Raw genomic sequence first — 27,291 nt, forward strand, 5'->3', positions numbered from 1 at the left:
TGTGTGGAGATTCAGTATTTGGGATGGACAACAGATACTGCCATGTGAAATGGAGGGCTGGTATGGAAGTTTTGGCAAATTGTACTTTACAGCTTCAGCAGAAGTTATGGGCTCAGTGACATGTTGTGACTAATATAGTGCTGTGGATGCATGATACTCACAATGACAATAAGACAAAAGTACAGTTTTGTACCTACCATAAATGTAGATGTTCGAGTGCTAATACAGCTGCAGTAATCACATATGGGTTCTCTGCCGTCAGGCGGTCCCTCGGGCGGCCGAATTCCAAAGTCTTGGTCCGGCGTCGGTTGTTGTCGCCTTCTTCCCTGACGTCAGTGCGACAGGGGTATATAAATCACAGCCGACGTCATATTCTTCAGTCTTTCTTACCCCAAATGTCAGGTGCCCCCAAAAGGAAGGCAATAGATAAATTTTATATATATATATATATATATATATATATATATATATATATATATATATATATGTAATATATACAAGCAATGCAGTGTTATCAAAAAAGAGTAGTTGCAAGCAAATACACCATGGGAGGATAACCCAAAATAGGTTGTATGAGGAGGTGTTAGCCACTAGTCCTGTACCTAGAGGGGAAGGAGGGAGGGAAACCTGTACTGCAGCTGTATTAGCACTCGAACATCTACATTTATGGTAGGTACAAAACTGCACTATGTTCATCGTGCATACAGCTGCAGTAATCACATATGGGTAGAATCCCAAAGCTACGCACAGGGTGGTAGGCACTAGGTAGAACTGGAATGAGCCAGAATGCCCTGCAACACAGCAGTAGCAAAGCCTGCTCTAGTTTTGGAATATAAAGGCAGGTGGTACTGTTTTGTGAAGGTATGTACAGAACTCCAAGTGGCTGCCTCCAAGATATCTTTGGTAGGAACTCCTCTGAGGAAGGCTGTAGAGGTAGCTGTGGCCCTGGTGGAGTGTGGTCTGATGCCTACAGGGTAGGGTTACCACCTGTCCCACTTTGCGAGGGACAGTCCCTCTTTGGGCAGTTGTGTCCTGACAAAAAATATTAAAAATGGCAAATGTCCTGAGATTGTAGGACATAATTGTGTCCTATATTTTATGTAATATTTGCATAAAACAGTTATTCTATATCTAAAATACCTAAATGTTATAAGAAACAGAATAAGCAACTAAAATGCTACAAGAATAAGCTTTTATTTAGGCAAAAAAACTTAAGTTCTATCCTTTGTACTGACAAAATCTGATGTTTGTCCCGAAAATGTCCCACTTTGGCCATTTGGAAAGGTGGCAACCCTACTACAGGGACAGATTTCCCATGATAGGAGTAACAAAATCGTATGCAGTGGCCTATCCATTTAGAGATTGTCTGTTTGGTAACAGGCTTCCCTTGAGCTCCTACAGCATAAGACACAAAGAGTTGTTGTAATTTCCTGAAAGGCTTTGTTCTGTCCAAATAGTAACGTAGCTGTCTATGGATGTCTAAGGAATGTAGCAGCCTTTCCCCTTTGTTTTGAGGATTGGGGTAAAAGGTAGGTAAGTGCATGGCTTGATTTAAGGCTACCCTGGATACCACTTTAGGCATAAATGACGGGTTGGTTCGAAGGGAAACCCTGTCCTGATGGAAGATAAGAAAAGGCTGCACAGCCATGAGGGCTTGAAGTTCCGAAACCCTACGAGCTGAGGTAATGGCCAGAAGGAAAGCTGTTTTCCAGGACAAGTATTGTAAATCTGTTGAGGCAGCTGGTTCAAAGGGAGGCAATGTTAATTTTTCTAGAATGTAATTAAGATCCCAGGCTGGCACTGGTTGTTTCCTTGGTGGTCTTATATTCTTAGCCCCTCTGAGGAATTGCCTTAAAAGTGGGTGAGAGAATAACGGTGGATCCGTGTTGAATTCTGCAGAAATGGCTGAGGCATGGATTTTTATGGAGGAAAATGAAAGTCCACTGTTCAGCAGCTCAGCTAGATACTGTAATACCTGAGGCAAATTCAGTTTTCTAGGATCCTGGCCTTTTTTCTCATTCCAAGAGCAAAACCGTTTCCATTTTGCTGAGTAAGTCTTCCGAGTAGATGGCCTTCTGGCCTCCAGAATGACATCCTGCACCTCTTTGGAGAGTAGGGTCTGCTGAGGTGTTAAGGAATTTTCCATGCAGCAAGATTGAGTGTTTTCAGCTGACTGTGAAGAGTTTTGTAGCTGTGCTGAGTCAGCAGGAGAGGCATTAGAGGTAGAGGCCAGGGAGGAGTATGTTTTAGGCTCCTTAGGAGTGGGTACCAGTGCTGTCTTGGCCAGTCTGGAGCAATCAGTATCATCTTCGGTCTGTCTGCTCTTGCTTTCAGGAGCACCTTGGGTAGAAGAGGCAGAGGTGGGAAAGCGTACACTGTCCATGCTGTCCAACTGAATGAAAGGGCGTCCACCCTCCAGGCCTTTGGATGAAAAGTCCTTGAGCAAAACTTTTCCAGTTGATGGTTCCTGTGGGAGGCGAAGAGATCTATGTCTGGCCTTCCCCATGCTTGGATTATCTTTGTAAACACCTGTGGATGTAGTTTCCATTCGTGTGGATCTGTCATATTTCTGCTTGGATTGTCTGCCAGAGTGTTTTCCAAACCTGGCAAGTACTGTGCTTGAAGTTCGATTTGCCATTCCAGAGCCAAGTTCCAAAGTGTCATGGCTAGTCTGCACAGGGGATATGAATGTGTTCCTCCTTGTTTGTTTATGTACCACATTACTGTGGTGTTGTCTGTTCTTATCAATAATTGTCCTGGGTGCAGGAGGTCCTTGAATGCTGTAATTGCATTTATTACTGCTAGCATTTCTTTTTGATTGATGTGAAGGTGCTTTTCCTTTTGGGACCATTTGCCCTGAATGCACCTGCCTGTCATGTGCGCCCCCCAGGCATAATCTGAGGCGTCTGTTGTGATGACTTGATTTGCTTGAGGCTTGCAGAATGGGAGGCCTGTATTTGTTTGACATGCTTGGGCCCACCATAGAAATTCCTTTTGCAAACATGGAATTATTGGTATTATTGTTTCCAAATTTTGGCTGTGTTGAGACCATAGGTTTTTTAGGTACCATTGAAGTTTTCTCATATGCAACTTTGCACATGGGATTAAAAGAATGCAAGATGCCATGAAGCCCAGAGCCTGCAGGATTTTCCTTGCAGTAAGCCTGGTACAATTTGCTAGTGTTTTGAAGTACTGTGTTAGTTGCTCTTGTTTTTCTGGCGTAAGATAGGCCATCTGGGTGTTTGTGTCCATGTTGGCACCCAGGAAAGTTATTTTCTGAGATGGTGTTAGCCTGGATTTCTCTTTGTTGATTGTGTATCCCAGAGAATTCAGTAACAGTGTTGCATAAGCCAGATGTTCCAGAAGAGCGTGCTTGCTGTCCGCTTGGATCAGGCAGTCGTCCAAATAAGGGTAAATTTGTATCCCTTGAAGTCTGCAGTAGGCAATTACTGATGCCAGGCATTTCGTGAATACTCTGGGTGCAGTAGATAAGCCAAAGGGCAATGCAGAGAATTGATAGTGGATTGAACCTGCAAGAAATCTGAAGTATCTTCTGCAGCTTTGTCCGATTGGGACATGCAGGTATGCCTCCTTGAGGTGCAATGTTACCAGCCAAACTCCTTGCCCAGCATGGGAAGAAGTTGCTGTAATGTGAGCATCTTGAATTTTGGTACGAGTAGAAATGTATTTAGGATGGATAAGTCCAAAATGGGTCTCCAGTCAGTTCCTTTTCTTGGTACCAGGAAAAGTCTGGAATAAAAACCATGACCTTGTTTGTGAGTAGGAACCTCTTGAATGGCTTTCATGTCCATGAGTTTTGTAATTTGTATTTGTGCCTCTGCCCTTTGATTGTATGGCAGGTTTGGCATGCCTCTCATTTTTGGAAGAGTGTGAAAATGAAATCTGTAGCCTCTGTTTATTATGTCCAGGATCCATTTGTCTGTTGTGATAATGTGCCAATTTCCTGAAAATAGTGCCAGCTTTCCTCCCAAGGGTGCTGCCAGCTGAGATTTGCTTGGCATGAAAAGGAGGAAGTCATTGGGTTTGCTTTCTGTATTGTTGTGCACTGTCTTCGCCACCTCTTGGTGCTTGAGTTTGCCATTGTCTGCCTCTATATGATCCTTGAGATTGCCCTCTGCCCCTTGAGCGCATGTATCTACCTCTCTGGGGCTTGTCCGTGGCTGGAAAGGACCAATTTTTTGAAGGCCAATTTCTGCTAAAACGAGGTGGCTGTACCTGTAGAAAAGCCTTGACAGTTTGCATAGATTTAGCTTTTTCTTCCATTTTCCGTAGTATCTCCTCAGCATTAGTACCAAATAGCACATCCTTTTGTAAAGGAGCATCTAGTAGTTTAGCTTTAACATGATCAGGCAAGTTTTGTTCCCTAAGCCAGGCACGTCTACGAATGACTGCTCCTGCAGCAGTAGCTCTACTTGAGGCCTCTAAGGCATCATAACCACATTGTAAGGTGTGTTTACCCACTTGTTCTGCACTATGCATCATATCATGCAATTCCTTCAAATCTGGTTGTTCAGGTTGAGACATTTTGTTTCTTAATTGTGATAGCAGAAACTGTTGGTATTTAAGCATATGGAACTGACAATTTAAGGCCCTCATGGCTAGGGTGGCCGAGGTGTATACCTTTTCCCCCCACCTTTCTAAGGATCTAGATTCTCTCTCGGAAGGTAGTGGATTCTTGGCAGTAGAGGCCTTCATTCCCTTGGGGCCTTGAGAAATGGTTTCAGGGTCAGCATTATGGCTTTTGAAAAGAAATTGGTGAGAGTTAGGGACTCTGTAGTACCTATCAGGTTTGACTGGTGCAGGAGGCAGGGAATCCGGGTTAAGGCAAGCCTCATAGTAAACATCATCAAGAATGTCCAGGACAGGAGGTATAGCCAGAGGCCTGTGTTGAGGTAACAAAAGAAATTCCCTAAGCCTTTTCTTGGAAACAGAAAAGTCTTGGCCTTCCCAATGGAAGTGTTCCCTCAAGGTGTGCAAGGTCTCCCCAAAAGAAAAATCCTCAGGGGGAGATACAGAAGGAATGGACTGTTCTGCATCAGAATCTTCATAAGGGTAATATGAGTGTTCCTCCACATCCGAATGTTCTGAGAAAATGGAGCCCTGTTCAGAAGAGGGAGAGTCTTCCTCCACTCTGGGTCTCTTGTCTGGAGGGGGTTGGGAACCCCTGATATAGGAAATTAAATCCTCAGCCATTTTAAGCATCTGCTATTTAGGCATGGAGCCTGGGGATGGTCCCTGTGCAACAGGCCTCTTGGGATGCATGGCTGATTTGGACTTAGTGAAGGCCTTAATGGAAAAGGAAGAAGAGGGCCTAAATACACCTTGGGTGGAAGTGGACCTGCCCACATTAGGAGGCTCAACACTCACTGTGGATTCGGTGGTTGTAGTCTGAGTAAGGGCCGAGGTACCAGCGGTCTCGGGTACAGAACACACCGCCAAGGAAGTGTCGTCGGTAGTCAGGGACTGCATAGGCGTCTCGCTGAGAACCGGACCACGTGTAGCCGGTTATGGCGTGGTGTCGGTGGAGACCGCGGACCTCGCGTGACGGTCCTTGTCCTTTCGTTTTTTGGACAAAACGGTAGTCGGAGTATCCGACGACATTTTATAATCAAAGGCTTTACCAAAATAAATGTTGGGTGTACTCCGCCCGACGCTTAATAGTGCGTTTATTGAAGGTAGCGCAAAAGCAACAGCCCGAGACGTCGTGGTCTGGACCTAAACAAGGTATGCAGAGGGAATGGAAATCCTTATGCGGTATTTGCTTCCCACAAGAAATACAATTGTTAACTTTGTCTGACATCGGTCTGAGGCAAGAAAAGTTTCCCCAACGGGGTACTTAGCTTTAATGAAGACTTCGGTTTCGGATTTTGTTGTAAATTCAGGAGATGGCCGACCGGCACTTGCGAACTGCTTCTGCTTCGGGCACCACGCGGCAAAAAAGACTGAAGAATATGGCGTCGGCTGTGATTTATATACCCCTGTCGCACTGACGTCAGGGAAGAAGGCGACAACAACCGACGCCGGACCAAGACTTTGGAATTCGGCCGACCGAGGGACCGCCTGACGGCAGAGAACCCATATGTGATTACTGCAGCTGTATGCACGATGAACATCTGGAACAATGTAAAAATGTATTGGTAAGGCAAAGCTTTCAGGTACAGCAACCCTTCCTCAGTGCAAGATAAAAACTAAATCAGTTACAATCCTTAAATATCATCCAGAACCAATAATTCAATTAAGCACAGACGATAAAATCATCATACAATTTAAAAAAAACGAACAAAATCTGCTCATTTAATCATTTTAAACATAGCATTCTATCTTTAAGTATCGGTTTTAAAGTATTCAACTTATTAATACCAGGAAACACATCTGCCTGCAACAATGTGATCCATTCATATTCTTTTAACTCTAATTTATTATTTAAATCACCACCTCTAATCGACCTTTGAACAGAAGTTAACACACAAAGTAAAATCATGTAGTTCCCCATTCTCATATATATGTTGTGCTAGTGAATTATTCATAACATTTCTTCTAATATCTGATTTGTGTTCAATAATTCTATCTTTGAGACGTCTAGTACTTTTTCCTACATAAAATGCCAAACATACCCGGCACACAGCTAAATATACAACGTTGCAAGAATTACATGTGGCAAAACATTTTACATTGTATTTCCTATTACTAGTAGGATGAACAAAATCTAATTCACTATTTATACATGAGCAACAACAGTTGTAGCAAGGAACAGTGCCCTTTCTAGCAGAAAACGGATTACTAGAGCAATTACAGTCTTTATAACAAAGTTTTTGTTTAAGACTTTCACAATTTCTATATGAAAAACTGGGTTTAATGGCAACAAATTTCAATAATTCAGTGGCACTTCGTAAAATACAACAATTACTACTGATGATACTCCTGACACCATCACTACATCTGCTATAGGTCACTGTGTAATGCAAGGCCATAGACTGATTATTGCCACCTGCCAAAGGGGTTTGAGCAACACTTTTGCCACAAAAGAAGGGGTAAAACTTAGTGTCTCTTTCCTCAAGGATTTCATTTTTGATGCTAAATAGCAAATTATCATCATAGCCTCTTTGAAAAGGCTCATCAATCATATAATTTAATTGTATTTCACAATTTTGTCTTTCAGTATTAAGTCTACATACACGTATAAAATGACTCCTAATAATTCCCTTAAAAATATGTAGGCTATGCATACTTGTACGATGCAAGTATTTATTTTTGTGCATAGTCTTTCTATAAAGAAAAGTTTGTATCCTGTCACCTTGTATATTCAAATTAATGTCCAAAAACTGTATACATTCGGATGAACAGGTTAAAGTGAAGTGTAGAAAACCAGTACTATCATTAAGAAAGTTGACATATTCCTTAAGTTCATGTTCATTGCCCTCCCATATGAAAAAATATCATCCACAAATCTCTTAAAGAATGTGATCTTAGAATTATAATTACATTCTGTAGATGAAGGGAAATTGGTTCAGTGCACCAGCCCCTGATGATACTCACCCAACAGTGGGCTTGATGCCAGAGGTTTGCTTTCACGTTTCTTTAATATTTATACCTCTTGCAGGCTGTATTGTCAATTGGCAAAAGTAGTGAATAGTGGGTTAATTAAGGCAGTGTACTAACTACCTAATAAAGTACTGATCACAGATGGATAAATAGCACAACTCATTCCACACAACAATTTCAACCAGTACAGACTGCACTACCCCAATGGCAATTACATTCACCCCCTCACCACCGACAGTACCACAGTCGCCTAACATCACCACAAACACTCAAGCAGCCATACCACCTCAACAAAACCCAGAAAATTCCTCATCAACCTTAAATTACACCAAGGCAAACAAAACCTAAAAAGCAAAGGCATCAAAATCACCTTAATGCTCAAAGTTTTCGAAACAAGACTGACTATAGTGATCAATGGCCAACCATTACCAATATTACTACATTGGCAGCTAGTGAGACCTGGTTCACGTTTCCTACAATCTCCTCCACAAATGTAAATACCAATTATTACATACATCCTGATAAATGCAGAAAACAAAAAACAGGAGGGGGTGTACTCCTAATTAAAAAATAGCTTAAATTATCAAAACATCACCAAGTTTCTATGTAAATGTTTGCTGGCTATTGTTTACACCCCTCCCCTATCACCAACTTCATTACAAACCACAGCAACATACATATTTCAAAACATAAGTCAAAACAAGAAAATAATTATACTTTGACTAGACTTCAAAAACAGACATTATCTAGTAAAAGCAAATCACTGTAATACCTTCCTCTACCAACATAACCATAGGCATAGTTAAAATATCTCCACCAGACCATGTACCTTCATACAATTTACAAAAAATCTTAATTTAGCCAAATCAGTTATGGGGGGTGGAATCGAGGACATCTCTCTCCATGTTTCTAGTTCCCACCCTTAACACATAAGAAAAGTTTGGTTAAAAGGCAGTCAATTAGATTAGCAACGATGATCTCTGACACGGACATATGTTTACAAGAAATAGAAAAGTTAAAAAAAGATATTTTATGACAGAGGTAATCCAAGAAAAATAGTAGGCAGTATTATTAGAAGTGGTAAAATTAAGGGAATCTAAGTAAAACTCCATTTAGGGGTAAGTTTAGAGGGAATTAAAATTCAATAAAGGAATGTGAATATTGACTATGAAACAGCAATGGTCCTGGAGTATAACAATGAATATCATGAAGTCAGAACAAATATAGAGAAGAATTGGACAATATTAAGAACAAATGCAGAATTATTCCATCAGTAGGCAACATGTTGAGTTTTGTTTGTAAAACCTCAACAAATAAAAGAAAGGGTTATGGAAATGGGAACAGTACTGCAAGAAATGCACTCACATATTAGAATACCAGCTAAAAATAAATGATGTTACTTTAAAACTACATAAGGATAATTGCTGGACCACTGAGGTAATATGTACTACCAGATGTACCAAGTGCCCCTCTTTTTATATAGGGAAAATGGAGATAGTACAAATGTGATATTTTAACTAAAACCACTAACAGTGCTCTACATAAACATGCCACAATTTGCACAGGATTTATTGGATTTAAATTTGCTGTATTGGAAAAGGTAATTTTAAACGCAAGGGGAGGTGATTGAGAAAATACGCTGGAGTATAGACAGCTTTTTTGGAAATAAAGTGCCAATTCCCCTCTAGGAATCAATGAATATATACTTCTATCAAGCCTGTGTTAAAACTAAGAGCTGCTAAAATATGCCGGTAGAGATATCTCACAAGTGAGAAAGTATTTGATACTCATTTTAGGTTTTTAGTTATTCACAGAGTTTATTTAATAATAACAATATTTCAGAGGAATTTTACACTTTTTGATTGTTAAGCATACAGTGGATATAAAAAGTGTACACACCCTTGTTAAAATGCCAGGTTTTTGTGATATAAAAAAATGACACCACAATAAATAATTTCAAAACTTTTCCTACCTTTAATGTGACCTATAACTTGTACAATTCAATTGAAAAACAAACAAATCTGTTAGGGGAAAATTATAAAAAAATAAAAAATGTACAATAAGCTGGTTGCATAAGTGTGCACACCCCTAAACTAATACTTTGTTGAAGCACCTTTTGATTTAATTACAGCATCCAGTCTTCTTGGGTGCACACCTGTCATCAATTAAAGAGACTCTGATTAACCCCAAATAAAGTTCAGCTGTCCTAGTAGGATTTTCCTGACATTTACTCAGTTGCCTGCTACAGCAAAAGCCATGGTTTGCAGAGATCTTACAAAGCATCAAAGGGATCTCATTGTTGAAAAGCATCAGTCAGAGAAGGGTACAAAAAAATGTCTACAGCATTGGATGTAGCATGGAACACAGTGAAGACAGTCATCAAAAAGTGGACAAAATATGGCACAGAAGTGACATTGCAAAGAACTGGACATCCCTCTAAAATTGATGAAAAGACAAAACAAAAACTGGTCAGGGAGACTGTCAAGAGACCTACAGCAACACTGAAGGAGCTGCAGGGATTTCTGGCAAGTACTGGTTATGCACTACATGTGACAACAATCTCCCGTATTCTCCATAGGTCTGGGCTATAGAGTAGGGTTGCAAGATGGAAGCCTTTTCTTACACAGAAAAACATCCAGGCTCAGATAAAATTTACAAATCAATACATCACGTCTCCCAAAAACATGTGGGAAAAATGTGTTATGGTCTGATGAGACCAAGGTTGAACTTTTTGGCCACAATTTCAAAAAGTACGTTTGGCGCAAAAACAACACGTCGCATCACCAAAAGAAAACCATCCCCATGGTGAAGCATGGTGGTGGCAGTATCATGCTTTGGGGTTGCTTTTCTTCAGCTGGAACTGGGGCTTTAGTCAAAGTGGAGGGAATTATGAACAGTTCCAAATACCAGTCACTTTTGGCCCAAAACCTTCAGGCGTCTGCTAGAAAGCTGAAGATGAAGAGGAATTTCACCTTTCAACACAACAATGACCCCAAGCATGCATCCAAATCAACAAAAGAATGGCTTCACCAGAAGAAAATTAAAGTTTTGGAATGGCCCGGCCAGAGCCCAGACCTAAATCCAATAAAAAATCTATGGGGTGACCTGAGGAGGGCTGTGCACAAGAGATGCCTTCGCAATCTGACAGATTTGGAGCGCTTTTGCAAGGAAGAGTGGGCAAATATTGCCAAGATGTGCCATGCTGATAGACAACTACCCAAGAAGACTGAATGCTGTACTTAAATCAAAAGGTGCTTCAACAAAGTATTACTTGTGCAACCAGCTTACTGTACATTTTTTTATTTTTTTATATTTTCCCCCCAACAAATTTGTTTGTTTTTCAAATGAATTGTCCAGGTTATAGGTCACATTAAAGGTGGGAAAAGTTCTGAAATAAAAAAATGAGACCACAATAAATCACATCACAAAAACCTGGCATTTTAACAGGGGTGTGTACACTTTTTATATCCACTGTAAATGCATGACCTTTGAAACATTCAGCAGTTTATTGAAATGATACAGCTTTTCCAAATGGTTAATTTATTACTATTCTTATATTTAACATTAAGATGAACAGCACATTACCTGGACTGTAAATAGGAACCTCTGAGAATTTAATATTAGTTTTACTGGTTTGGGGGTTTTAGAATATGTTCTTGTATCTTTTTAGGAAGACAGGGGGCTTGTTAGTTTATGTCACAAAATATCCACCCTATATATGTAAGGAAATCAACTGATTTGATTGTTCTGATGAAGTCCTTTTAACATTATAGGTATGGACAAAAGTGCTTAACAGTTTAGAAATTTTGCTTGCAATAAATTTTTTAGTACGCATTGAATGAGTTGTCCTACATGGACTGAACATTTATTGCGATTAGCCTTCATATCTTAGTGATCACTTACGTTACTATTCCTTTTGATTTATAAGCAAGCAAATAGTGTTTTTCAACCCTGAATGGTTCTAAATCAAGGACATCTCCAATTTCAGTAATAGCAGGAATAACAATGGCAGCAGTATGACAGAACATGTTACAGGGCTTCAAGTCTCTTATTAGTACCCCTGTCACTCTTCTTCTTTAACCAGGCATCACATACCAAATATGCAGATTTATCAACCCCCTCAGATGGAGCATCAGTGCCTATCTCTACAACAAAGATCATTCCATTATTCTTATCATTGCTAACCTTTACAATTTTACATAATCGTGTCTACCCATCTCTTGGAAGGATGCTACTAGTCCAAACCTCACCTTACTCTTTCAGGAACCAGGAAAAAATAATGCTCTAACCCTACATATGTACCCTCTGGAATCTCAAATTGGGAAAAGGGGCATCAGTAAAACAGCCCCCTTCTAACTAGAACCGCCTCAGGAACAGAGTATCCAACATTTTAGAAATAAGCTTCTGGAGCACAAAAAGGAAACCTGCAAATGCTCCTTTCCTGAACAACAGCCTGCACTTTTCCTTCACTCATTGTTTCCACTCTAAAGTAGTAACTCATCCATGCACTCAAAAGGTCTAGAACTGCTCAGATGATTGCATTTACATATTTATAAAAATTGACCAAAGAGAAAATTATAGTTGATCTCTAAATAAATTGACTCTAAATGGAACATAGGAAATGTTTAAGGCAAGCAAAGCCATCCACTCATCACCTTCCCCTACCTATAAGGGTCATGCTTCTCCTTCTTCCAACTTCTTTACAATTGTAAGGTTGTCTCTTCTTCTTACCAAATTCTTAATTCAGAGACTAACAAGCAGTATCAGTCTCCACTACAACATCAAAATGATTCAGTAGTCAAACTACTGTCCTACTACATAAAGAGACTATTAATAACTGCATACACAAAAACATGTTACAAGTGTGCCAAACTCTTATTATTTCCATGAATTGTTAGCCATATATACTGCATTAAATATTCAGTCTATGCAACTCTTAAACATTTGCCATGGAGCTCTTTGTACTATGACCTTTACTACTACAAGATGTAAATTAACTTCTACGATCATTTCAAAGTTTTCTATACAATACAGTCAATTCTTTGTTACTTCTATACCAAAATGTACAACTTCACCTAGGTCATAGCTAAAAAGAGTCCACGGACCCATTCACTTACTGGGCCAAAGGAGAGAGGGGGATAATATATATGGTTTCTTTGAAATACAATAAATCAGCACTTATTAAGCTCCAAAGATGACATGGAAATGGATACATTAGTATCTCTCCCTTCACGTAATTGTTACTGCATGCACTGCAGGTAGAACAATTCCCTACTACTTACTCTAGTAGAGTTGACATTCCTGTCCAAAATATCACATTTTTTTACTCTTTCTCTGCATTTCACTAGTACTAGATATGACTCGTATGTCCTCTGAGGGATATTCTGTGGCTGATTGGGAATTGCTGCTTTATCTACTTTGAATACGGAGCCTTAAATACAACGCATTTCATCCCTGAACAAAAATGACAACCCCCCCCCCCCCCCCACTGAAGCCATTTACTCAGGCCATGCTTTCACTTTAACATACATTAGTGACTCATTTTTAAGTTAATTATAGCATATTTTGAAATCCTTTTATGCCACCCCACCCTTCAACCACTGGCAACACTAGTATTACCCCAAAAATAATCAAGCTAATCTTTTATAGATTCTTCATGCTTATTTAGCAAATATGCACTACTAAATGTTTCCCCTGCAATTCAAAGAGGTTCATACAGATGAAAAAATGATCCAGCCTTCAGCCAGTCCAAACCCAATTAAAAACAAAAAGAAACATTTTTTTCTAAAACACAGGTTAAGCCTGCCTGCCACTGCTCCCACTCAGTTAAATATCCCAATTTCATAGTCACACAAAGAAAAAGAAAAGAAAAAAAAATACCACACACACACACACATATACACAATCATTCCAGTGCACAAACAATTTGCACAAGTATGGATTCTGGATGAAAAACGATCTACTCATTCACTTAAATTTTTTTTTTTTTTCAAGTCAAAGAAGTCGTCACCAGGTTCATAGGTTCACATGTATGTACTAGGCTAATGGCCCTGGAGCCTTTACAAGCCTAGCTCATAGGACTACCCTGGCATCGTGCCACCCGACCTTAGTTCCCAGTGCCTCTGTCAAGCAAAGCCACTGGAGTGATCCCCGGGGTGAATTTTCTATTCCCCATCCAGTCATCAAGATTTCTCTTGAAAAGGGCCAGTGAGGCATTCCGCTTGACATGTATGGGAAGTCTATTCCATACCATGGGCAGTCTCTGGGTTATGAACCTGTCCCTCCAGTTTGTTCTGTTGTTCGCGGTAATGAGGTTGAGGTCTCTGGAGCGTGTAGTGCAGAGGGATTGGGATTTCTTTAGATGTAGCATTTCTAACAGAGCTGGGTCAGACATGGCTTTGTAAGTCAAGCAGAGACTGCCTCTAAGTACGCGATATGAGACAGAATAGTTAAGAGTTTTTTGAGTCTGTCAATATAGGACAACAGTTTAAGGCCTAGGATCCTCTTTGTGAGGTACTTTTGCAGTCTCTCCTGTTGCTGTAGGTATCTAGTGAGGTACATACGAAATGAGGCATTGTGCTCGATGACTGCAAACACTTGATGGATTGATAACACTCAAAGAGTAGGGTAATGTTATTGAAAACATCCGCTGTGTACAGGCTCCCTGTTTGATGTATACATAATCTCAGGGGTTCCACAAATAACTTTTTGAATACATCTGCAAAGGTTTGTAGCCTGTTCCCACACAGACATTTATGGAATTTCTTACATCCATACACTACTGCTGTGACTTTTCTACATGTGGATATCTCTGTGCATTTACAAATGTTCTTGAAGCACATGGAAATGGTATACTCTCTTGAAGGATCACAACTCCTCTACCTTTCTGACTAGTATCAAATTGTAAAACAGGCTTATTGACGTCACTGTTTTACTGCCAGCACATAGACTAATTTGGCCACTTCACAACTCATCCTGTTCCTTTCCTAGACTTTATCTTGCCCCAACAGCATTCTTAAATATATAGCTATCTAGTAACATACAAGGTACAAACCTTGAAAAATATTGCATCGTTCCTTCAAAATTACAACACCTGCTTGTCTTCTGGCTTTGGTGTCTGCACAACTGTGCAGGTAATTTCAAAATCGGGTTTTAGTTCATCTTATGTCCAAATATGATGCATGCATTTCATACCTGTCACTCTGATTTTGTACTTGCCCTTACTTATTTGAAATTATGCAGTATTAATCATTTCATTAGTTTTTATCAGTAATTTTTCACAATCTTCTTGTGTTTGACCCCACCTTCCAAATCATGGATAACAGTTCTTTCTGGAACAATTTTGCTGCACACAAAATACTCTCGGCCCTACTAAACGTATTTGCTTCAGTACTTGTCAGTGCTTCTGCTACTACATTTGTACAGTAACCTGTAGCCATAAACACTTAGGCTAAACAGCAGATTTGTTAATAAAGCAACTTATTGTCACTACATGGAATAGTATGAACTTTAATAGTGGTACACTCCGACCCACGTGTAGGACGACAGCTGCTACACTATTCTTATTATTACATGGAATTATATGAACTGTAATAGTGGTACACTTCTACCCACGTATACGATAGCAACTGCTATACTATTCTTAGCCACATCTCTTTTGTACAAACAATATGTAAAACTACCATCTTCATAATACTCTAACATACAAAATAATGGAACTAATACATCAGTATGGCAAAAGGACAGTTGAAATACATATTACTGCTGTTTAAACAACATTTTTTTTAATTATTCAACATTTAATTGGACGCTTCCTACACAAGGAACTTCTTAATGACACATCATCTGTAACAGACTATACATATGTTATTTTTCCTGGTTAGGGGTCGCCACAGCGGATCACCTGTCCACTCATGATTGGCAGTGGAGTTTTACGGTGTCGAGTTGCCAGCCTGGCGCCCAACCTTCCACAGAAGGCACACACTCGCACCTAGGGCCAATTTAGAGTGTCCAATCCACCTACAGCATGTCTTTGGGATGTGGGAGGAAACCGGAGCACCCGGAGGAAACCCACGCGACCACAGGGAGGACATGCAGACTTAGCACAGAAGGCACCCCAGCCGAGGATCGAACCGGAGAACCTCATACTGTGAGGTGGCAACGCTACGCTGCACCACCGTGGCCACCCTACATATGTTATAAACACTACCCTGTGTAAATATTTCTTGTTCTTCTACCACAAAACAAATGCATTTTAGACCAAAGCCTATGGCAGTCCGATTACTGAACAATTCACATTATGAAAATCTACACTGCTCAATGAACTCAAAAACAGCACATCTGGCATACATTTAAAAATTTAACATGAAGGTCTTTTCACATTTCTAGCGAACAAGAGCAATTGGTAAAAACACAATAATCCAAAAAAAAAAGGTCTCAACCCAATTTTCTGGCATAGAAAATGCATCCTTGAGGAATATCACGCAAAGTCTCTGTCTATATGGAGGAAGTTTCCTTAAAATAAAATCTATACTACATGGAAATAAATCCAGTTTTGGAAAGCAGACCACCAATACTGAAAGCAAAAGTTTTTAGGTATCACTATAAAAGCTGATGATCAACTATGTTAAAACGTCTTGGCTACATATTCCTATTATCAACACTGATGGTGTCATACAGTGAGCACATGGCGGTCTGAATCACAGTCTGGCCTAAATTCAAACTGACATCTGGGCAAAACATCACTTTACTATACTGCTTAATCAGCTATTTCAAAGGCTTTTCAACAAGTTTAAAGTCAACTGGCCTGCAGTTGTTCTATGGGCATCAGCCACTGTCAGAACAAAAATTAGTATGGTTTAATATCCACATAAAATTAACCCACTGAGTGGTGTGGAAAATTAAATAACCGTGTCTGAAAAAAATGCACAAAAATGTTTGGAATCAGTAAACACCATTGTTTATTTTAACAAGGAAGTACTGAGTTAAATATCTTAACAAATGCATTTCAGAAGCAGTGACATCCCTTACCTAATGAAGCCATGGTTTCGTAGTTGTCCAACATAACAGTCCTGTACAGGTCTTTCTGTTGCACTGTTAAAGTTTCCCATTCCTCATCAGTGAAAATGACCATAACATCCTCAAATGATTCTGGTAACTAAAAAACAAAGAAATGAAAGAACAGATGCAAATTCATCCATTATTCAGTTAAATACAGTACCATAACCTTACAGAGATTACTTCTGTCATATACCACAATAAGCATTTATGTCTAGCTGATAAACTGCTGTCAACATCCTACTGGCTAACCACAACAATGTGTTTTCCCCCCTTTACTGTGACAGGGCTTCCAGTGCACACTAAACAGCAGCAGTCAATGTCTGACAAGCATGGCAAAGTTTTGTATGCCAAATATGCATAATACATATTTATGAAACTATGATGTCCTTTCCAATCACTTAGCTCAAGAAAAAGGAACAAAGACCCCAAATCAGGGACAGATTTAAATTATTACTCTTAGGACCAGGATAAACATCTGCACTCTTGAAGTTGTTGCCAGGCCTATGTCTGACAGTGAAATTAGAAAGTTGGAGAGTTGCTACTACAACAGGTTTTGCAATAAACAAACATTTTCTGAAAGATATGAAGACCAAAACAAACATCTGTTGTTATATGGTGACTGCAAACAATATGTCGGGAAACCACAGATTTTGAGGATCAGACAAAAAAATTAGGCAAAATCGTGAGACAGCCGAGAGCTACACCCACTGCATGCATACACAGACAGAGCAGGAGACCAATAATGACAGCCACTTCTGCTTGCGATTAGAATTAATGCAAAAATAAATAAATAAATAAATAAATGGCCTAGAAATGTACTTCAGCTTGCTGCTGTTAGAACCACACAACCATTGCAATCACCCCCAAACTTCTTAGCTCAAGAATCACAAAGGAAGAAACAAACAGATTAATATTTAAACTTTCAAATAATAAAAAAATATATATTATATAAGCAATCAAATTGCGTGGAAGTTAAAGTAGGAACATCTAAACAAGATAGTGTGTGTGTGTGTGTGTGTGTGTGTGTGTGTGTGTGTGTGTGTGTGTGTGTGTGTGTGTGTGTGTGTGTGTGTGTATGCATGTATGTGTGTATTCATGTATGTATACTGCTATGAATGTCTCAGAGCTAGCTCAGATGTGCCCTACATATGGCATATCAAGGTCAGTAAAAAGTATGTCTCGCTTAACATTGAAAGATGAACAATTCTCAAGATAAAAAACTATACATCTGTTCAGAAATAATCAGTATGCTTTACAGAAAGCATGTTACCAGTTGAACTGATGATGATGATGTTTTGGAAACTAAAGTGTAACAAAAGTAGGGCGACCCACCCTATAAAACACACATAATACATTCATGGCAAAGGACAATACCCATGACAGCCCAAAGCTCTGGGATGTACAGGATTCTTTCAGGAAAAGTTGGGATACTCTTACCTCTATGGTACAGAGTAGTGCAAGCTGCACCCCTCCCAAACACATGTAGAAGGTACAAGAGGCATCATCGGGGGTGGGTCTATCAACCTACAGACACCACTGCAGTGCAACTGTACATCCACCATGCTACAGGGCACAGTACACATCCTGAAAGAGGGCTTTTAAACACTGACACATGAAAAGCAGTGCAGTTATGTGCCCACAGTGCCACAGGGCAGGGGATGCGTAAGCCACAAAACATACACAGCAGTACAGACTGTGCTGTCATGGTAGTACATGATGTTGTAAATGCTAGTAGGAAGGTATGTCGCTCTTTCAGCTCTCAAAAATCGTTACAGCAATCAGTTGCTTCCTGTAAGCCTAGGCTAAGTCACCATATACCCTTTATCCAGATGTGCTGGATGTGAGATGACACAAAGTCAGATGCTGCTCCCAGGTCTCAGAGAAACAGACACATATGCTTACAGAGTTTGCCCTGTGACTACACATAAAATGATTAAACAAAACATGAACTGAGGGCCTACAGCATTACTGAACCATGCAACTTCTTGAAAGGATAATGTACAACCTGCTCAGAAGGAGAAATTTAAAATTGCACTATACACAGTGCCTACACTGAATTCATGTCAATAGACAGTAAGTAGCTCCACTGACTGCAAAATTGATCAAATACTTCCAGCATTTTTTTTTGCAGAGGGAAGCACTCTGCATCCCCTGTGTGGGGTAACCCTCCCATCCCCTTAACAAATGTACCTATTACGAGCTCACACAGCAGTGGTGCTGAAAGCGTTTTTGACTAAAAATTTTTTCACTTTTTTTTTTTTTTTTTTTTACAGCAAAGCTGCCTTAAATACAATGACATGTTCCCACATGCATTCATACCAGCCATTGTGAGGGTCACCTGCACAATGCTCCATGAAAAGGACATTTTTATGCTTTGCATACTACCGCTGCTAGCCTCAGAAATTAAATTAGCAATACAATTCAGAGAGATGGCAAACAGCATACAGCTCACTACCACCCACTCCTCTATGCTACTCCACATTTGCATCTTGTTTGGAAGTCACAGTCTATAAATGATGTTACAAGAGTACACAGTCCTGACAAATTATGGGCTTAGATTAGCCTTATTGTTGTCAGTCCAGTCAATCAGAGCCAATGGGTCAGTGATGACACTGCTGACCAAAGGCACTACACCAGAAAAATGGAGATACAGCTTTTAACAGTTACATTCTGTGTGAGCAAGTATATGTGTGTTATTCCTGTGCTTTCCAGCACTGGTACTTTACTTCAACACAAGTGATGAAAATATGACTTATTGTTGCAGGTTTGCACACAGTGTATGGGTATTTGGAGATTGACAAAAAAGAAAAACAAGAAATCTCTGTGGTATCCTCAAAGTCTCAAAACAAACCACTAAACAAAGTATAGTGGGTCCAAAAACAAAACAGTGTAGGAAACTTCTCTGTGTGGAAGATATTCAGTCCATATACCTCTAGTTAATCACTTTATATTAATCATATCAGACAATACTAGTAAAAGTAGCGAAGTTAAACTCTTCTTATGTAAAAAAATAAATAAATAAATAATAAAAAATATATAATTGTACAGAATTACTAAGTATTAATTGTACAGAATTACTAAGTATTCAAAGGTAATCCAAGCAAGGCAGGCAGTCTGTCTCCAGTCAAAAATCCTTTATTAAGTACACAGACAAGCGATCCAAGTAAAACAAAAATAGAGTAACAGTTTCCTCACAAGGTTTCTAAATATATATATACTTTTTATCAGGCAAGGGAGTGATTTATTGTGCTGTAAAAAGTACAGTTTTGTACCTACCATAAATGTAGATGTTCGAAGATCCACATTGCTGCAGTCCTTACACTTGGGTAGTCCGCTGTCCTCGGTCGGCCCGAATATCAAAGTATAAGGCTGACGTCGGTCAAGGCGCATTTGACTGACATCAGGACGTCAGGGTACAAATGCGCATGACCGACGTCATATCCTCAGTCTTTTCTTGCCCCAGATGTCAGAAGACCCTAAAAAGAAAGGTCAAAACCAAAAGACAGCAAACAACCAACCAACCACCCTTGCACTAAAAATATGTACAATATATACAATATACACCATATTGACAACCCAACCCACACAACCGCCTCTAACTACAGAGGGGAAGGAGGGAGGGTAAATTGGACTGCAGCAATGTGGATCTTGAACATCTACATTTATGGTAGGTACAAAACTGTACTATGTTCTTCATCTCACATTGCTGCAGTCCTTACACTTGGGTAGAATCCCAAAGCAGAGGTAAGGGAGGATGGCAAAACTATAAGGAAGCAGGAGCTGCCAAAATGCCCTGCAAAATAGCAGTGGCAAAACCAGCCCTAGATTTAGAATAAAGTGGAAGGTGATAATGCCTAGAGAAAGTATGCACTGAACTCCAAGTAGCTGCCTCCAAAATATCTTTAGTTGCCACCCCTTAAAAAGCTGTCAAGTGGCAGTAGCCCTAGTGGAATGAGGCCTAATCCCAGCTGGAATCTCCTTGCCATGAAGGGAATAACAGAAAGCAATGCAAAACCCAATCCACTTAGAAATAGTTTGTTTTGACACAGGCTTGCCCTGAGAACTCAAAGCAAAAGAAACAAATAACTGCTGAGACTGCCTGAACCCTTTAGTTCTGTCCAAATAATATCGCAACTGCCTGTGTACATCTAAAGTGTGCAAAATCTTTTCCCCTTTATTTTGGGGGTTTGCATAAAAGTAGGCAAATGAATAGTTTGGGTTAAAGCCATACTAGAAACCACTTTAGGCATAAAGGAAGGATTAGTACGTGAAGATACCCTATCCTTATGGAAAATTAAGAAAGGCTCAACCGCCATAAGGGCCTGCAACTCAGAAACCCTTCTTGCAGAGGTAATGGCCAACAAAACAGTCTTCCATGATAAATATTTCAACTCGGTAGTAGCTGCAGGCTCAAAAGGTTGTAGAGTAAGTTTCTCCAACACAAAATTGAGATCCCAAGCAGGAGTAGGAGCTCTACGTGGGGGTCTTATATTCTTTGCCCCTCTAAGAAATTGCTTGAACAAAGGATGAGAAAACAAAGGTGGGTCACAATCATAGTGAGCCGAAATTGCTGCAGCATGAACCTTAATAGAAGAGAAGGACAAACCTTTGTCCAGTAACTCAGTAAGATATTGAAGAGCCACACTTAAATTAGGCTCAGAAACATCAAAATCCTTTGCTGCACTCCAAAATAAAAATCTCTTCCATTTATCTGCGTACACTTTCCTTGTACTAGGCCTTCTAGCTTCCAAAATAACATTCAAAACTTGCTGTGGAAGTTGAGACCCACTATGGTTCAAAACAGAATATGCCAGGCTGTTAGGTGAAGAGAGTGAAGCTTGACATTGAGCAAATGACTGTCCTCCTGAGACAACAGGTGTGGAATCGAAGGCAAAGGCCATGGAGGCTCCCATACCAGGCTTCTCAGTAATGGGTACCAATGCTGTCGAGGCCAATCTGGAGCTATCAAAATCATCCTTGGCTTGTCCTGTCTGGCCTTTAGTAGTACCTTTGGGAGGAGAGGCAGAGGTGGAAAGGCATACACATGAAGATTGCTCCAATTGAAAGAAAGAGCATCCACTTTCCAAGCTGTGGGATGAAACCTTTTCGCAAAACTTTGGCAGCTGGTGGTTTAGTGGAGAAGCGAACAGATCTATGTCTGGAGTTCCCCATGACACTGTCAATTTCTGAAATACATGAGGATCCAATTTCCACTGTGGGGATCCATAATTCGCCTGCTCAACACATCTGCTAAGGAATTCTGTGCTCCGGCAGAAACCTTGCCTGAAGATTTAGCTGTAAACTGAGAGCAGTCTCCCACAAAATCATTGCTTGCCTGCATAGAGGATAAGAATGTGTTCCCCCTTGCTTGTTGATGTACCACATGACAGTTGTGTTGTCTGTTAGAATCAACACCTGCCCTGGAAGAAGTAAATCCTTGAAAGCTATTAATGCAAACTGGACTGCTAACATCTCCTTCAGGTTGATATGTAGATGTTGTAGTCTGGCAGGCCACTTGTCTTGTATCCACTTTCCATTCAGATGAGCTCCCCAAGCTTTTTCTGAGGCATCTGTCGTTAGAATCTGACTCGCCTCTGGCCGGGTCACAGAGAGTCCCTTGTTTAGGTGACATTCTTGAGCCCACCACAACAATTCCTTTTGAATGCAAGGTATTATTTGAATGACAGTGTCCAGATCCTGGCAGTGCTGTGTCCATACATTTTTGAGATACCATTGTAACTTCCTCATATGCAGTTTGGCATTGGGAAGCACCAGAATACAAGATGCCATGAACCCCAAGGCTTGAAGGACTGTCCTTGCAGTCAGCCTGGACTGATGAGACAATTGATGAAAGTAAAGGGAAAGATTCTTTTGTTTGTCCGGGGTCAAAAAGGCCATCTGGGATGCTGTATTCAGTCTTACACCCAGAAAGCACATGTCCTGAGAGGGTACTAGACTGGACTTTATTTCGTTCACAGAATACCCCAGGCATCTTAGCACTGCTATCACATATTCCAAATGATGAAGAAGCTCGTCCCTTCCTTGAGCCAGAATCAGGCAATCGTCCAAATAAGGATAGATCTGTATTCCTTTTAGTCTGAGGAAAGCTATCACTGGAGCCAGAACTTTCGTGAACACTCTGGGCGCAGTAGATAAGCCAAAGGGCAATGCAGAGAACTGATAATGAGAAGTCCCAGCCCGAAAACGCAGATACTTCCTGCAACTCAGTCTGATAGGAACATGAAGGTAAGCCTCCTTGAGATCCAAAGTTACCATCCAATGATCTTTGCCCAGCAGAGGTAAAAGCTGTTGTAACGTCAACATTTTGAACTTGGGAATGTCCAGATAAGTGTTGAGGGTAGATAAATCCAAAATTGGTCTCCACGTGTTCCCTTTCTTTGGTACTAGGAACAGGCGAGAATAAAATCCTAGGCCCACTTCTGGCAGAGGGACCGGCTGTATGGCCCCTATTTGAAGTAACAGAGAAATTTGTTTGTGAGCCTCTATTCTTTGCTGAGGAGGAACGTCTGGCATGCCTTTGAAAGGAGGCAAGGTATGGAAATAAAACCTGTAACCGTGGTGTATGATATCCAAAACCCATCTGTCTTGGGTGATTAAGCTCCAATTTTCCTTGAAAAGTGCCAACCTTCCTCCCAAAGGTGCTGCCAGGCGAAGGCTCTGGCAGCTGAAAAGGTAAGTCATTGGGTCTGTTTACGAAAGGACTGACCCCTGCCCTCACCCGAAGACTGTGCAGGTGAACTCCCTGTTCTAGGACTGAAAGAGCCCTGAGCTCTGCCCCTACCACGTCTAGACCTACCCCTAGACTGGGAATCATAAGAAGGATACGTCCACCCCTTGGTAGGCCAATTTCTACTAAACTTCGGAGGCTGAACCTGCAAAAAATCTTTAACAGTCTGCATAGACTTAGCCTTGTCTTCCATTTTCTTTAAGACTGCCTCAACAGGAGAACCAAACAACACATCAGATTGTAAAGGAGCATCTAAAATCCTTGTCTTAACATGGTCAGATAAGTTCTGATCCCTCAGCCAGGCGTGCCTGCGAAGAACTGACCCAGTGGCAGCCACCCTAGACGAGGCCTGTACAGCATCAAAACCACATTGCAAAGAATGCTTACCCACCTGTTCAGAAACATGTACTAAATCTTGTAACTCTTTACACTCAATACCTTCCGCCAGAGCATCTACCTTAGACTTCAATTGTGAAAGGAGATAGTTTTGGTATTTCAACATGTGAAACTGGCAATTCAAAGCCCTCATAGCTAGGGTGGAAGAAGTATAAACTTTCTTTCCCCATCTATCCAAAGCCCTGGCCTCTTTATCTGGAGGAAACGGATTTTTGACAACAGAAGCCTTAACACCTTTAGGCTCCTGACTAACAGTTTCTGGGTCTGCCCTAGGACTCTTAAAAAGATACTTATGAGCTTCAGGCACCCTGTAATACCTATCCGGTTTAACAGGAGCAGGAGGCAAAGAATCAGGATTAAGAGAAGCCTCTGCAAAAACATCTTCCACCACATCCAGAACAGGAGGTATAGCCAAAGGCCTATGCTGGGGTAAAAACAAAAATTCCCTAAGCCTTTTCCTGGAATCAGAGAAGTCCTGACCTTCCCACTTAAAATGCTCCCTCATGGAATGAAGAGTCTCTGAAAAGGAAAAATCCTCAGGAGGAGAAGCAGAAGGAGTAGAATCATCCACATCAGAATCAGAATAAGGAGAATACTCCTGCAAGTCTTCAGCCGAAGACTCTGAAACATCCGAAGCCTGTTCAAAACTCCCTAGCTCAGGTTCCACCCTAGGTCTCTTATCAGGAGGGGGCAAAGAACCTCTAATCAAAGTAATCAAATCTTCTGCCATTTTAAGCATATGCTTCTTGGGCACAGTTCCTGAAGAACTAGGGTGACACCAACTGAAGCTAAACCTGGCCTGCCTCTGGGGAAGCCTTGGAAACAGAAGGAGAGGGCCTAACCACCCTGAGAAGGGAGGGGAGTACAGTAACCTGAGAAGCCCCTTCAGCCTGACCTGCCTCCTGAGAGGCCACATCCTGCAATAACAAAGTCTCTCCCTGGGACTCCAAAGAAACCTCCGGCGGAACCACCGGCTCCACCGACACCTCTAAAGAACCGGCGTCCGCACGGACGGTTCTTCTAGCCTAGGCTTAGCTGCTTTGTCCTTGCGCTTCTTGAAGAAGCGGCCGGAGCATCGACGGCATTTTATAATTGCACCGCTTCCCGAAGACTAACCTGGCACAATATAACCTTCTCTTTATAGTGCGCTTATTGAATCTAGCACAAGAGCGACACCCAACAACGTCGTGCTCAGGCCCTAAACAAGGAATACACAAAGTATGATAATCTCTATGCGGTATCTGTTTCCCACAAGAAATACAGTTATTCACTTTTTCTGACATCCGGTAAACCACTGAGGCAAGAAAAACTAAAATATTCCCAACGGGTACTTAGCCAACTTTGACTCGGTCTGAAACTCCGAATTCGAAAAATTTCAGAACGCCGAACGGCACTTGCAACGCTGCTTCTGCATCGGACCATGCGGCAAAAAAGACTGTGGATATGACGTCGGTCATGCGCATTTGTACCCTGACGTCCTGATGTCAGTCAAACGCGCCTTGACCGACGTCAGCCTTATACTTTGACATTCGGGCCGACCGAGGACAGCGGACTACCCAAGTGTAAGGACTGCAGCAATGTGAGATGAAGAACATCAAAGTGTTATTGGTACACATGTTAAATTCACATCCCTTCCCCCATCAGTGTGACATTTGAGCTGGTCCTGCCCTACTTAGTAGCTGTCATAATAATATAACCCTTATGTACTTTAAATAAAATTTATAATGATGTGGTACCTCTTATTTACCAGATTATTAAGCAGATTATTAATCTGTGATTTTATCTAAAAAGTACAGTTTTGTACCTACCATAAATGTAGATGTTCGAGGATCCACATTGCTGCAGTCCTAACTATTGGGTAGTCCGCTGTCCAGTCGGCCCGAATACCAAAGTATATGGCTGACGTCGGTCAAGGCGCATTAGACTGACGTCAGTACGTCAGGGTACTAATGCGCATGACCGACGCCATATCTTCAGTCTTTTCTTGCCCCAGATGTCAGAAGACCCTAAAAAGACAAGGCCCAACATACCTGCACCAAAAATATGTACAATATATACACAAATATATATACAAAAATATCAGCATATAACCTCACCTACACAACCACCCCTAAACACAGAGGGGAAGGAGGGAGGGTAAATTGGACTGCAGCAATGTGGATCCTCGAACATCTACATTTATGGTAGGTACAAAACTGTACTATGTTCTTCATTCCACATTGCTGCAGTCCTAACTATTGGGTAGAATCCCAAAGCAGAGGTAAGGGAGGCTGGCAAATCATAAAGAAGCAGGAGCTGACAACATGCCTTGCAAAATAGCTGTGGCAAAAACAGCCCTACGCTTAGAGTAGAGAGGAAGGTGATAATGCTTAGAGAAAGTATGCACTGAACTCCAAGTAGCTGCCTCCAAAATATCCTTAGTTGCCACCCCCCTTAGAAATGCTGTAGAAGTGGCAGTAGCCCTAGTGGAATGAGGCCTAATCCCAGCTGGAATCTCCTTGCCATGATGGGAATAACAAAATGCAATGCAGAACCCAATCCACCTAGAAATAGTTTGTTTTGACACAGGTTTGCCCTGCGAACTCAAAGCAAAAGAAACAAACAACTGCTGAGACTGTCTAAAATCCTTAGTCCTGCTTAAATAATAACGCAATTGCCTGTGTACATCTAAAGTGTGCAAAATCTTTTCCCCTTTATTTTGGGGGTCTGCATAAAAAGTAGGCAAATGAATAGTTTGGTTTAAAGCCACACTAGAAACCACCTTAGGCATAAAGGAAGGATTAGTACGTAATGATACCCTGTCCTTATGGAAAATCAAAAAGGGCTCTACTGCCATAAGGGCCTGCAACTCAGACACCCTTCTTGCAGAAGTAATAGCCAACAGAAAAGCAGTCTTCCAAGACAAGTATTTCAATTCAGCAGTAGCCGCAGGCTCAAAAGGTTGTAGAGTAAGTTTTTCCAACACAAAATTGAGATCCCAAGCAGGAGTAGGAGCTCTACGCGGGGGTCTTATATTCTTTGCCCCTCTGAGAAACTGCTTGAACAAAGGATGCGAAAACAATGGAGGGTCACAATCATAGTGAGCTGAAATTGCTGCAGCATGAATCTTAATGGAAGAGAAGGACAAACCTTTGTCCAATAACTCAGTAAGATATTGAAGAGCCACACTCAAATTAGGCTCCGAAATCTCTAAATTCTTTGCTGTACTCCAAAATAAAAATCTCTTCCATTTTTCTGCGTACACTTTCCTTGTACTAGGTCTTCTAGCTTCCATAATCACATTTAAAACTTGTTGAGGAAGTTGAGACCTGCTGTGTCAACATAGAATATGCCAGGCTGTTAGATGAAGAGAGTGAAGCTTGACATTGAGGAGATGACCGTCCTTCTGAGACAACAGATGTGGAATCAAAGGTAAAGGCCATGGAGGCTTCCTTACCAGACTCCTTAGTAGTGGATACCAGTGTTGCCGAGGCCAATCTGGAGCTATTAAAATCATCCTTGGCTTGTCTTGTCTGACCTTTAAG

The 27,291-nt window shown here is 40.9% G+C and overlaps 1 protein-coding gene across 1 annotated transcript in view; it reads right to left on the reverse strand.

Annotated features, from left to right (window-relative positions):
* Positions 1 to 27,291, reverse strand: part of LOC122809680 (zinc finger protein 850-like) — a 416,499-nt gene that overhangs the window by 291,584 nt on the left and 97,624 nt on the right. Inside the window, exon 2 of the mRNA XM_044081353.1 lies at positions 16,594 to 16,720. Within this exon, the coding sequence (XP_043937288.1) occupies positions 16,594 to 16,720 (127 nt within the window). The remainder of the gene's footprint in view (positions 1 to 16,593; positions 16,721 to 27,291) is intronic.

The sequence above is a fragment of the Protopterus annectens genome, chromosome 8.part0 (genome assembly GCF_019279795.1).
Source record: "Protopterus annectens isolate FY-2018-M chromosome 8.part0, PAN1.0, whole genome shotgun sequence".
Lineage (NCBI taxonomy): Eukaryota > Metazoa > Chordata > Ceratodontiformes > Protopteridae > Protopterus > Protopterus annectens.